General features: G+C 34.6%; 1 protein-coding gene across 6 annotated transcripts; it reads right to left on the reverse strand.

The window, feature by feature from the left end:
* Window positions 1-832: 832 nt before the first annotated feature.
* LOC125205418 (uncharacterized) lies at window positions 833-14,719 on the reverse strand. Of its 6 annotated transcripts, none has more exons than XM_048104334.2 (14): window positions 14,585-14,719; window positions 14,013-14,130; window positions 10,604-10,777; window positions 9,999-10,211; window positions 9,667-9,885; window positions 7,764-7,976; window positions 7,399-7,617; window positions 6,610-6,972; window positions 5,763-5,975; window positions 5,408-5,626; window positions 4,891-4,962; window positions 4,209-4,352; window positions 1,631-3,457; window positions 833-1,525 (listed from the first exon to the last, which is right to left on the reverse strand). In XM_048104334.2, exons 2-14 carry the CDS (start codon window positions 14,017-14,019, stop codon window positions 1,134-1,136), a joined length of 4,275 nt encoding a protein of 1,424 aa, XP_047960291.1. In that variant the 5' UTR covers window positions 14,020-14,130; window positions 14,585-14,719; the 3' UTR covers window positions 833-1,133. The 6 variants fall into 6 exon arrangements, with proteins under 6 accessions (XP_047960291.1, XP_088916575.1, XP_047960293.1 ...); XM_089060449.1 differs by having other exon boundaries at window positions 10,604-13,674; XM_048104336.2 differs by lacking the exon at window positions 10,604-10,777.
* Between the last annotated feature and the right edge of the window lie 5 nt (window positions 14,720-14,724).

Below are 14,724 nucleotides of genomic sequence, written 5' to 3' on the forward strand. Positions count from 1 at the left end.
ATACTCTCTCCGTTCCATAGTAATAGAGTCATTTTGCCATTTTGGTACGTTCCATAGTAATAGAGTCATTTCCCTTTTTAGTAAAAGTCAATACGTTTTTCCACACCTACTTTACTCTGTCTTACTTTTCTCTCTCTTCATCTCTCTATATTTTTCATTTTCCACTTTATTATCCTTTTACTTAACTCACCTAACATAATTTTTCTTAATCCCCGTGCCGAAAGGAATCCCTCCATTATTATGGAACGGAGAGAGTATGATGTTACTCATTGGGTTTAGAAAATTTGACCAGATCGTGTCTTTTGTTGTTTGATACGAATATGAAAAATTATTTCTTTGCTATTTCGCGATAAAATACCAAAGTTATAATATATTAATGTTTGTAAGCAGCAAGCTTACAAACATCGGTAAAGAGGGGCCATTTGCTTAGGATGATTAGTTTATAATGATAATTAATATTCACTTTGTCTCCTTAAAATGACTCATTTCCTTTTTGGAATATTTCGATTGAAGTGACACATTTCTTAAAAAAATAGGAACATCACTTTTCCTAATTTATTCTCTTTATATTCACATAACACCACGTAAAATTCAACCACCATTTCCTTAGGATGATTAGTTTACAATGATCGTATAATATTCACTTTATCCCCTTAAAATGACTCGTTTTCTTTTTTGGAATGTTTCGATTGAAGTGACACATTTCTTAAAATAGGAACAATCACTTTTCCTAATTTATTCTCTTTATATTCAACACATTGAAGAACACCGCATAAAATTCAACCAAACAAGAAATGCTCCACTTTAAGTGGAATAGAAAAATATGACAAGATTGCTGTTCAAGAAATGTACTCCATTCATATATATTGAACACCTTTCTCCACTCAAAATACAATTTATTAAACATATAGACTCACTTTAATAACTCAAAGTAGTTGAAAACTGTACAAATATATAGTGCAGTAGAGGTTTGCACATCCCAACAAAGGATTGCAACTCCTCACTCAAACCACTAATAAGCTCTGCAATTCACTGTACAATAACAGTATCCAACCTAAACTTCTCTACGTAGTCTTTACACAATATGAGTTCGCTATAGACAAATTAAGAGTGCACACACTATGTTACAAGCATCATAACCCATTATTGTGAATACTAATAGAAAAAACATATGGTGGACTATGCCTCTTTGTTACCATTGTTGCAAAGATCCTCTGGAGAGTAGTCACTGCTTCAATCATGTTTATTCTTTCACGAGGTGCAGTGGCTAAACATTTCATAGCTAGCTCAAAAATTAACAACACACATTGCTCCTTTGCACAGAAAAGTTGATCTTCACTAGATAGCAAAGTGGGTGCAAGAGGAACTGATTTTTCTTGCAGTGCTTCACTTACCCACTCTTTCAACCTCATTTCCCCATCAAACATACCATCTGTTGGCTTCTTCCCTGTAAACATCTCGAGCAACATTATCCCGAAACTGTACACATCTCCATGTGTGGACACTTTCCCTTCCATTCCCAACTCTAACCGCACAACATGCATCATGAGTATCATATTAAACATTGATATTTCAAAAAGAAAAAAACGATAATATAATTGAAGATGGAAAGTTTAGCACTATGCATCACCTGGTGCTGCATAACCGATGGTTGCCAATGTTCGTGTTTGGACGACAACTTCTCCATCATCAAAAAGCTTCCCAATGCCAAAATCACCAAGATGAGCGACCATGTCTTGATCGAGCAAAACATTGCTTGGCTTTACATCACGATGGACAACTGGGAATGTATGACCATGGTGAAGATATTCCAAGGCTGCCGCAACGTCAATTGCTATCTTCAGTCTCTGTATAAGACCTAGACAATGCACATTGGAATATAACCATTTATCCAAGCTCCCATTTGGCATGTATGTGAGAACCAGAGCTCTAAAGTCTGGGCTACTGCAACATCCAATAACTCGAACTATGTTTCTGTGTCGAATGCTCCCAAGTATCTCAGTTTCAGTATCAAAGCTCCTTTCAGCACCTTGTAATTGCAAGTTGAAAACTTTTACTGCAACTTTCAACCCATCAGAAAGCGTTGCTTCAAATACCAAACCAAAACTTCCTCTTCCAAGAAGGTTGCTCTCACTAAAACAACTTGTTCCATGCTCTAGCTCTATGTAAGAAACTCTTCTATATCCAGTCATCGGCGCAATGTCACTGGGCATTGGTGATTTCTTCGGTTTAAATTTCTTTATAAACACGAGGATGACAATCACCACAGTCACAGCTAATAGCACTGAAGGTACTATAAATTTCATCAAGCTTCTTGATCTATGATGATTTTCTGTGCAGAGTGGAACTTTAAATCTTATTGGACCACAAAGGGCAAGGTTGTTGGAAAAAGACTTATCATTCAAGTTACCAAAAAAGCCCTTGTCTGGAATTTCCCCAACCAATTTGTTGTTGGAAACATTGAAATACTGAAGAAAATGAAGGTCTTCTAATGACTTGGGTATAGATCCGGAAAGGTTATTGTAAGACAAATCCAATGTTATCAAATTTCTAACATTTCCCAAGGATTGGGGAATAGATCCCACTAACAAATTTTTTGATAAGGAGAGATATTCCAATGACTGGCAACCATCAATTGAGATAGGGATAACACCTGAAAATTGATTAAAAGATAAGTCTAGATTGTCAATTGACTTTAAATGTCCAAGTTGAGATGACAATTGACCGCTCAAATAATTTGAGGTCAAGCTAAAAGCCAAGAGGTCTGTAAGATTCCAAAAGTTGGAAGGGATGGTGGAATTCAACTGGTTGTAGCCTAAGTAGATCACTCTCAAGGATTTGACTTCACCCAAACATTCTGGTATTGAACCAATAAACAAGTTTTGATTAAGGTACAAGTCCCCCAAATTATTCATTTGACAAATGTCATCAGGGATAGACCCTCCCAACTTATTACCAAAAAGATACATTCTTTGGAGCTTCTTCAAATTCCCAATTGATGGTGGAATGGGTCCACGCAATTGATTCCCTCCAAGATTTAAAGACAGCAAACTACTTAAATTTCCAACTTGAGAAGGAATGACACCAAAGATGTTGTTGTTTCCTACCGACAATTCTTGAAGAGAAGAGGATAAATTACCAATTGAAGCAGGTAGGATACCATTCAGTGAATTTTCTAATGTTTCCAAGTACTTCAAATCTCGACAATTAGTTAACGAAGAGAGAAATGTCTCTTGAGCTCCACTCAAATGATTTCCCCCGAGAAATATACCTTGTAGGTGTTTCAAATTTCCAAAGTCTGGAATAAAGCCAGTGAAGAAGTTGTTTCCCATGTCCAACCTGGTAAGTTTGGAAGCATTGTTGATAGAGCTTGGAATTGGACCATCGAGTTTGTTGTGAGCCAAATAAAGAAATTCGAGATTGGGAAGTGAGGTCCCCATATTGGAAGGAAGAGTACCTGAAAACTCATTCAATGAAAGATTCTTCAAGACTGAATATGGAAAACTTAACAATGCTGTTATGTTCTCCTTAGTTTCACATAAAAAAGAATACTTATCTCATAAGAAAATGATTGAAGAACATATTGGCCAAAACAAAGTCATAAATTAGCTTCTGTGTATAATTTATTAATCTGTTAAGGCCATCAAAGTATACGTTGAACTTTCTTTACACAATATGATGTTATAGAGTAAAGGTCAATTTTGGTCCTAAACATATGACCAAAATACGAATTTGGTCCAAAACATTCACTTTTTGAAAAACAGGTCCATAAAAATGAAATTCTTGTTGAAGTGGTCCTTGTTTGACGGTTCCGTCAAAAAACTAACGGTCATGCCGCTGTGCAATTACCGATGACAGTTAGTTTTTTGACGGAACCGTAAAAAAAAGGACTACTTTGTCGACATTTTCATTTGTTATGGACCTGTTTTTCAAAAAATGAATGTTTTGGACTAAATTCGTATTTTGGTCATATGTTTAGGACCAAAATTGATCTTTTCTCAATCTTATATAACGATAAAAATGATCATATACCTACTAAATCATCAGTATACCTTCTAGTTTACATCATACTTTTATAAAGTCGCAAAATTATCTTCATCAGTTGAATTTAATTGTAAGAAACAAATCATAATTTAAACTACACACAAAACTATGAAAGCTTAGTGAGCATATAGAGCATCTATGTTTTCAGGAAAGTTGATAATTACCAGATAAGCTGTTGTAGCTCAGTTCCAGTTCTGTCAAAGAAGAAATGTTGAAAACGGAAGCTGGGATATTTCCAGTTAGAGAGGTATTTATAAGGTCCAATACCTCTAGTTGTGTAAGCTTCCCAATTTCTGCTGGAATTCCTCCTGAAATCGTGTTATTTAATGTATCGGCGAAATTCTACCATTGATCATCACAAGAATTATATGCAATTTCTGATACGAGGAAAGCTGTAAATTATTCTCCAAAATAAATACTGCTATAAAATCACACTCACTCCGTACACAATTAACTCTCCTAACTTTTCTTTTTCGTCCATCCACGATTATCTGTCTCTTTTTACTTTTAACTACTTTTGGTAATGGACCCCACGTTTCACTCACATTTTATTTTAAAACTACTTTTGATGTTTTTTCCATGTATGAGTACTGTACCACAAATTAGACAAAGTAGAAGAAACAAAGTGCTAAATAGTTTTGTTTCTCATGGAAGATATTTTGTGAACGAAGGGAGTGTATCGGATATTTCAAATTATAAAAGTACCTTCTAAGTTGTTATGAAACAGATATAATTCCTCTAACTTAGGAAGATCGTGAAAAGTTGGGATATTTCCAGGCAAACTATTGTTAGAAAGGTCCATGAATTTCAATGAAGATATGTTGAACACTGAAGATGGAATATTACCGGTCAGAGAGGAGTCTTGGATACTTAACTTCTCTAACTGTGAAAGATTCCCTATTTCTTCAGGGATTATTCCTGCATTTTCGGAAGTAGAAAGATATCATTAGAGGATGCCTTTTAACACAACAATCTGTATATGAGCTTAGCATGTGTTTGATACAGCAACGTGGTATAATTAGATAATCATATATTTCTTCAAAACCATCTTTAGATCCTAGCTGGTAACAAAATGACTTTCTCAACACATTTTTTAAAAAGAATAACCCTACCCCCTCGGTCCCAGAATAGGAGTCCATAGTTGACTCCTATGGGTTTTAAGAAAAAGTAAAGACATATGATAGACAAAGTTAATGAAATATGAGCCTCATTTTTGTAAAGTAGAAGAGATCATAAAGTAGAGAATTGAGGAGCGTTTAAACTAAGAGAGAATACAGTAAGAAAGATTAAAGGTATTGCATTTTACTAAAACAAGGAAATGACTCACTTATAATGGGACAGCCAAAGAGATGTGTATATATACCTTGAAAATCATTCAAGCCCATATACAACTCCCTAAGATTGCTCAATTTTCCGATTTCAAATGGGATGTTACCATTGAAATGGTTTCCTGATAATGCCAAGTACTCAAGAAGTGTGCATTTCCATATATTCGGCGGAATCTGGCCTTCAAGTTGATTCCCGTAGAGAGAAAGTATCTTGATGTTGGGCATATTGCTGCATATATCACTTGGGAACAAATCTGATAGTTCATTATTAATCCCAATATCAGTATTATACCTCAAAGTAGACATGTCAAAAAAACCAATGGTTATTAAGCTGCTTCTTTAATGGTGATTTTTGACATAGAAGATATTTGAAATTAGAGACAGACATACCTTGTAAGTTGTTATTAAAAAGATATAACCCCTCTAACATAGGCAGATTGAGAGAAGTTGGCATATTTCCAGACAGACTGTTATTAGATAGGTCCAGGAATTTCAACGACGATATGTTGAACACTGAAGATGGAATGTTTCCGGTCAGAGAGGAGGCTGGGATACTTAACCTCTCTAACTGTGAAAGATTCCCTATTTCTTCAGGGATTATTCCTACATTTTTACAAGTAGAAAGATAACATGAGAGGATGCCTTTTAATACAACAGTTTGGATATTAGCTTAGTATGTGTTTGATACATAAACCTGGTTTAATTAGATAATCATTTATTTTTTCAAAACCATATTTTAAATCATAATAGCTGGTAACAAAACGAATTTCTCAACACACGTGTAAAAAAGAACTACTCTCTCCGTCCCGGAATATGAGTCCATAGTTGACATAGCATGAGTTTTAAGAAATGTATAGTAAAATGGTGGAAATAGTTAGTGGATTACGAGCCTCACCTGTATATATAGTAAAAGTTAAAGTGTGAGAGTATTAAGTTAGTGGAATGTGAGACCTACTTCCATTTATAGTAAAAGTGAAAGTGGTGGACTCTTATTATGAGACAGACCAAAATGGAAAAAATACTCTTATTGTGGGACGGAGGGAATGTATATTTTGATAATGACCATTCCTCCATTATTATTATTATCTCTCATTCATGCAAGTGTCTCTCCATGTTAACATAGTACAAAGAGTTGCAAGTCTTATGTGCAAGTTGAAATGATTTTTTATAGCAATGATATATAATATAGAAATCACATATATGTAGCTAATTAAAAAGAGATGCATATGCATAATACCTCTGAAATCATTAACGCCCAGGTACAACTCTCTAAGCATACTCAAACGTCCAATTTCACTTGGGATTTTTCCATTGAAATGATTAACAGATAATGCCAGCTGCTGAAGGTGTCTGCATTCCCATATGTTTGGTGGAATTTCACCAGAAAGTTGGTTGCCCGAAAGATCAAGTGCTTCGATATTTGGGATACTATCACACATATCACTTGGGATATTTCCAGACAAACTGTTGTTAGAGAAGCCCATGGATTTCAATGAAGATATGTTCAACACTGAAGATGGAAATATTCCTGTCAGAGTGGAGTCTGGGATACTTAACTTCTCTAACCGTGAAAGATTCCCTATTTCTGCAGGGATGATTCCTGCATGTTTGGTAGTAGAAAGATATCATGAGAGGGTGGCTTTTTATCACAACAGTTCAGTTAAGCCTTCATTGATGCTTTACACATCTTAAATTGATAAGAATTACTGCAATAATTGAATAAGCATATTTTTCCAAATTTCAAAAGTTGCGATGGACAAGAGGTGTATCATATATGTTCTTTATTTTATTACTCCCTCTGTCCCACTATAAGTGAGTCAAATCTTTTGGGTACGGGATTTAAAAACAATGATGTTTAGTAAGTTAAGTGAAGAGAGAATCAAGTACAAGGGATCATAAAGTACAGAATTGAGGAGAGCTTAAAGAAAGGGAGAATAAAGTAAGAAAGATTAGTAGTGTAGCTTTTTACTAAAACAAGGAAATAACTCACTTATAATTGGACGACCAAAGAGATGTATATAAATACCTTGAAAATCGTTGAAGCCCAAATACAACTCCCTAAGCATGCTCAATTTTCCGATTTCAAATGGGATGTTACCACTGAAATGGTTGCCTGATAATGCCAAGACCTCAAGATGTGTGCATTTCCATATATTTGGCGGAATCTGGCCTTCAAGTTGATTCCCGTAGAGATAAAGTATCTTGATGTTGGGCATATTGCTACATATATCCCTTGGGAACAAATCTGATAGTTCATTATCACTCCCAATATCAGTATTATACCTCAAAGTAGACATCATCTCGAAAAAACCAATGGTTATTAAGCTGTTTCTTTAATACTTAATAGTGATTTTTGACATAGAAGATATTTGAAATTAGAGACATAGATACCTTGTAAGTTGTTATTATAAAGATATAACCCCTCTAACATAGGCAGATTGAGAGAAGTTGGCATATTTCCAGACAGACTGTTATTAGATAGGTCCAGGATTTTCAACGATGATATGCTGAACACTGAAGATGGAATGTTTCCGGTCAGAGAAGAGGCTGGGATACTTAACCTCTCTAACCGTGAAAGATTCCCTATTTCTTCAGGGATGATTCCTGCATTTTCAGAAACAGGAAGATATCATGAGAGGATGCTTCACTGTCAACCATGATAGGGTTCCTTTTGACACAACAGTTTGGATAAGCTTTCATTAAAACTTTACATACCCCTAAAAATAACTGCTATGATTGAATAAGCATATTTTTCAAAATTTGAAGTTGCATTGATTGAGAGTTGTAATCATCCACATGATAAACTTATAACTTATAGTTCTATATAATATTACTTTTTCAGTTCCACTATAAGTGAGTCATTTCTTTTGGGCACAAGATTTAAGAAAATGATGTTTAGTTAGTTAAGTTAAGAGAGAATAAAGTAGAGAACTGAGGAGCATAAAGTAAGAAATACTAAAGGTGTTGATTTTACTAAAAAAGAAACGACTCACATAATAAGATTGAGAGAGTATATATTATCCTTAACTGATAAGAAAAAGGAGGGATCTGTATATAAGCGTTGGAGTGCAACCTTATCTCATATCGGTAAACAAAAAGAGTTGAAAATAATATTTAAATATTTTCTAAACATTATTACTATGAAGTTTTTTGGGGAGTGACTAAAAACCAAAACTGTAAGAGGTTATTGTGGCGCATCTCACAACTAGGTTTGCTAGTTAGAAAATAAAAGGAAAAAAAAATCCTTACACATGGAAGATAGCAGAGTAAATATATTGGGGCACTCTGTATTATTTATAAAGAAGATAAATAATGATTAATCAATTATCTTGTGATGGCTTGCACCCTTGAATATATTTCTAATTAGAGAGAGGCTTCTAAAATTGTGTTATTTGTGTACCATCAGAGCAACAAAATTATACAATGATCAGAAGCGGCGGATCGAAGTGGAATTTACACTTCCACCAAAAATTTATCGAAAAAATATTTTGAAAATTTCCAACTATATCAGGTATATTTCGCCAATTTCTAGTTTTGCATACCCGACTTTATGATCGCATGTAAATTACCAAAACTATTGATTTGTTATCAATTTGAAACCAATTAAGATTTCATGACAATATCTGCAGTGTTGTTAGGTGAGTATTTAGATTTTATAATAAAAAAATATATTATATATATAATTAAATTTATATTTCACATTAGATATTACTCCCTCTGTCTAAAAAAAATAGACAAGATTGTGAATGACACGGGTTTTAATGTATTATTGGTAAAGTAAGAGAGAGATAGGAAAAGTAAGAGAGAGGGAGGGAAAATGTTGTGAAATAAGTGTTAGTGGATTGTGGGTTCCACATTTAGAATGATGTGTAGGGTTCGTATTAGTTGAAAACTTTCCTTTTTGAACTTTAGTCTATTTTTTTGGACGGACCGAAATGGCAAAACTTGTCTATTTTTCGTGGACGGAGGGAGTATATATATAAATTTACAAAATATATTTAATATATAATTATAATTATATTTTAGCCATATTTTTGAAATACAGCGTAATTAACAGTACATACCGAATTTCGACATATCACAGTTTACGAAAATTTATATCGTTACCTTACCTAAATCTTTTGGTAAGGTATTATACCGTACCGAAAATCACAGTAGACTAAAAATTTAGTATTTTCAGTATTTTTTTTCAGTACGATAGGATTGATATTTCAGTTTTTCCCCACCCCTATATCAATGTACAAGTTTCAATGTAAAATCAGATTTGAAAATAAAAAGGGATGCATATATATACCTCGAAAATCGTTGAAGCCCATATACAACTCCCTAAGCATGCTTAATTTTCCGATTTCAAATGGGAAGTTGCCACTAAAATTGTTGAAGGATAGTGCCAACCTTTCAAGATGTGTGCATTTCCATATATTTGGTGGAATCTGGCCTTCAAGTTGATTTCCGCTGAGAAAAAGTATTTTGATGTTGGGCATGTTGATGCATATATCACTTGGGAGCCAATCTGATAGTTTGTTATCACCCCATAGTAGACATGTCCAAAAAACCAAGTGTTATTAAGCTGTTGCTTTAATGGTTTAATTTTGCCATAGAGGATATTTGAAATTATGGACATACCTTGTAAGTTGTTATGAAGCAGATATAATTCCTCCAACTTAGGTAGAATGTGAAAAGTTGGGATATTTCCAGACAAACTGTTGTTAGAGAGGTCCATGTATTTCAAGGAAGATATGTTGAACACTGAAGATGGAATATTTTCAGTCAGAGAGGAGGATGAGATGCTTAACACCTCTAACTGTGAAAGATTTCCTATTTCTTCAGGGATTTTTCCTGCATTTTTACAAGTAGAAATATATCATGAGAGGATGTCTTTTAACACTATAGTTAAGATATGAGCATAGCATGTGTTTGATACCATCTTTTAAATCATTTATTTATTGAAAAACCAGATTTAATTAGATAATCATTTATTTCTTGAAAACCATCTTTTAAATCATACTAGATGGTAACAAAATGACTACCTCAACGTGTGTAAAGAAGAACTAAATATTTTGACCTTCCACCATTATTGTTATCTCTCATTCATGCAAATGTCTCTCCGTGGTAACTGAGCAGAAAGAGTTGCATGTCTCATGTGCAAGTTGAAATGATTTTTTATAGCATCAATATACAATATAGAAATCACATATTTGTAGCTAATTAAAAGGAGATGCATCATATACCTCTGAAATCGTTGTAGCCGAGCCACAACTCTCTAAGCACACTCAAACTTCCAATTTCACTTGGGATTTTTCCATTGAAATGATTGATGGATAATTCCAGCAGCACAAGCTCTCTACATTTCCATATGTTCGGTGGAATTTCTCCAGAAAGTTGGTTGGCCAAAATGTCAAGTGCTTTGATATTTGGAAGAGTATCGCACATATCACTAGGTAGCCAACCTGATAGACTATTATTTCTAATACTAATTTCTCTAAGGGAAGACACATTAAAAATGACATGTGGTATGGACCCACTCAACTGGTTATAGTTCAAGTTTATTATTTGTAACATCTGGAGCTTGGAATTGTTAAACAAAGTCGCAGGAATTGTACCTAAGAAATTGTTGTTGTACAAATAGAGTTTTTTCAGTTGAGGTAAACTGCCCAACCATGTTGGTATTCCTCCAGTGAATGAATTCATTCCCATATTCATCACCTTCAAACGACGCAGTTTAGAGAGCTCAAAGGGTAAGATCCCCGTGAAACTATTGGAACTGATGTCCAAATATCTGAGAAACGTTAGGTTTCCGAGGTGTGGAGCAACAAATCCAGCAAAATCGTATCGAGAGAGATTGAGAGCAGTGACACGGCTGTGTTTGAGGCCGCACGACACACCAATCCAATTACAAACTGATGTATTTTGGGACCAATTGTGGCTCAAAATAGCATAAGGGTCGGAAGTGATGGAGTTTTTGAAGGAAACGAGTGCATTTTTATCTGTGATTGAATCCAAGGAGAGGGCAAAGCCATTTAATAACAAGATTGAAAGAAGAAAGGAAAAGATAGAAGTCTCCATTACTAATTTGCTACTGTACTTATTTTCAATTGGGTTGCTCTCTTTATGTAGACACAAATTGGTGCAAAATGAATATACTTGGCTATAACCTCACAACTCACAAGACTTGGTCAAAAAGTAGACGATGCAATTAATTTGCAAGCGATGTTGGTTGTCGTCGCGACCTCAAATTCTTCTTACCACATTTTTTCGACAAGAATTATGCGAATGATACTTTGTGTGTCATTGTCTGTAGCTAGGAAATAAACTAAAGGAAACAAGTTCCACGCTATCAAGATGTCTATATGTATTGTATTACGTGATCAACTGGGCAAAAGATGTGATCGTCTTTGTCAACTCAGCTTGTCACATTTCTATTTTAGTTTCAAATATTAATGCAACAAAAAAATAAAAGAACTGTATATATGTATTGTATTACGTGATCAACTGGGCAAAAGATGTGATCGTCTTCATCAACTCAGCTTGTCACATTTCTATTTTAGTTTCAAATATTAATGCAACAAAAAAAATAAAAGAACTGTATATATATACATGTGGTGTCCATTAAATGTACAAAATGGAAGATAAATACATTGATGTATTCACTCTAAATTTATTCGGACTTTCTTCTATGAAATAATCCATTCGTCCCACTTAAAGTGACTATTTTTATTTTTTGGGACATCTCATTCAAACCAATGACAGAGCCAATGTATAGTGAGAAGGGGCAAATTCCCCCCTCAATTTAAATGACACATTGATAGCCCTATCTATTTGACATATTTCCTAAAATGGAAACATTATCTTCTCTACTTTATTCTTTATCCAAACAACTCAAAAAAACAATTGCATAAAAATTTGTGCCAATTATAAATGCTGAACTTAGAATGAGAAGGATGGAGCATTATTTTAATAAAGTATTTAGTAAGCATTAAATTGATCCCTATTGATCCCTATATTTAAAAATATAAAATGTAATTGCTCCCCTTAGAAGATATAAGGGGTCAGAGCCCTAGAAAATATAAACATGAAATTTTTTTTTGCCTCCCTTTAGAGAACAGAACATAGAAAAAATAAACCATTGAGAGCAGTTGAAAAACAAAAATTATAGCTTCTCTAGGCCAAGAATTTGTAAGTCGGCCCCGTCCCTGATTCAAACTGAAACGTTACTTAAAATAAAAAATAACTACCTGTACTTCATTTTTTCTCCACCTAACTCCCATAAAATAACACTATATAAACTCTCGTGTTTAACAAGAAATGCTTCACTTTAAGTGGGACAAAGGTAGTATATATATTTGTCCAAATATACATGCCGAATATATTACCACTAAGTAATGTGGCATTGTGGCTGGTCTTTCCACTTTCGGCTGTCCATGTTCGTCACCATAATAATAATTTCCTTTCTACCTTAAAAAAGTATTTTATCATTTTATGATAACTATCATGAACACTAATCGTGTTTAGTCAGATTATTGCTTGCTGATACTATTAAATGTGTATTTCGAATGATCTCAGCAAAATATCTTATTGTTTCTGGAGTAAGAGATATTTAATTACTAAATGGTTGTTAGCCACACATTTTCTACAACATGACTGCGTAAAAGTACAAAATTTCTATTGACAACTATGCGAAGGAGACTAGTGTATCACTTTCTGACTGTCCCTAAAACATGACTGTCAAGAAGTCTATGTATTGTATTACGTGATCAACGGGGCGAACGACGCAGGTCACCATCATCAAACTTCTAATTTTGTTTTTAAAGCATGCAAACAAATCTATCAAATGAACTTCTCAAAAACAAAGTCATAAGGACACCAGAGTTCCAGCAGCTTCATCAACGGCACAAGCCCAGCCCACTACATCAGCCCATGAAGAACCCTCGACATCCACAAGCCCAACAAAGACCCACAGCTCGCCCAACTCACCTCCACCGTGCCAAGCCCACCCCAACTCAAAGTAGGCCGACCAGCACCGATATGGGCTCCAAACCATTGCAACCATCCAACACGAGAGATTTCAGTGTTTGAGATTAAATTGGAAGTCTTTCAGTATCTGAGATCCAATTCGCACCTCTTTCAGAATATGGGAACACGGCACGCGAACTTTTCATTTTAGAAGATTTTTGTACTTTTCTACTCTTTTATCTTCTTTTCTTATTCTTCCCCCTCACAGAATACGTGAATTGACCAAACTGCCCTTTGCCTTATTTTTCCTTATATCTTCGCGAGACATATCGAGAGGATCGATCCACTTCTAAAACGAGTTCACAGTTAATTCTTCATTCCTCATTGGTTCTTGCTACCTAATGTAACACTCCTTTGATATCTTCTAACTCCATTTTTAGCTCAACTTATCCATTATTTATGTTTTAAACTAATTCAAACAAATCAGCCAAATATTAGAACTACTCCATTATTGCTCTAATGACAGTCTAGAAATAATACTCTCAAGAGAAACTTGCATTTGATCACTTCAATATGATAAATCTTAAACACACCATCAGATAAATCTTCAAATAATTAAAAAAAAAGATAGAAAAGAAGTTCACATGTTACAAGCAACCTCATAACAATGATAGAAAAAATACTCACTGTCCATCTCCTCTGAAGATCAAGCCCAAAGGGAATGAGGCTGCTTCCATATTGCCAAGGAAATCCAGCACAGCTACACAGTCCCTTTCCGCATCTGGAGTGTTGTTAAAAAACGATCCTATAAATCCACGAATGTTTCAGCTCACAAATCCATATAATAGACCAGCTCAAGAACTAATTTTAGAAATTCAAGGAAAATGACTAATTAAGCTATTGCATTTTCTATGGAGGTAAACTAGCAACTAAGTTACACATCTAGAAATAAAAATATAATACAAATACAAATTAATGTAAATATAAGACTTTAAAAATCACATTGCATAGGCCTTCGCAGCAGAAAACTGATGAACAACAAAATTTCAACTCACATAATTTTTTTTCAAAAAAGTGCAAAATCATTGAAACAGAACATTCTCATCATCAATTCTGCCAAAATCAACGAATATACACAAATGAAAAGATCCAGGTAACAGTAATTGACACAAAAGAAAGGAAATTCCTAAATTCGAAATGCCTCAAATTAAACAATCAATCAACGGTAAAAGAGTCTGTGCGAGTGTGTACAACAGCACCTTTCGATGGCGCTCGAGGAAATCGTTCCACGCCGTCGACGAGCTGAGCACGTCGGAATTCTCCATCGCCGATCGACGGCTGCGATTAAACCTGGTTGGGTTATTTTGAGTAATCACATGGAAATTGTGGGCCGGCCCTG

The sequence above is a fragment of the Salvia hispanica genome, chromosome 6 (assembly GCF_029641045.1).
Source record: "Salvia hispanica isolate PSC_SH4W2 chromosome 6, Shi_PSC_v1, whole genome shotgun sequence".
In the NCBI taxonomy this organism is placed as follows: domain Eukaryota; kingdom Viridiplantae; phylum Streptophyta; class Magnoliopsida; order Lamiales; family Lamiaceae; genus Salvia; species Salvia hispanica.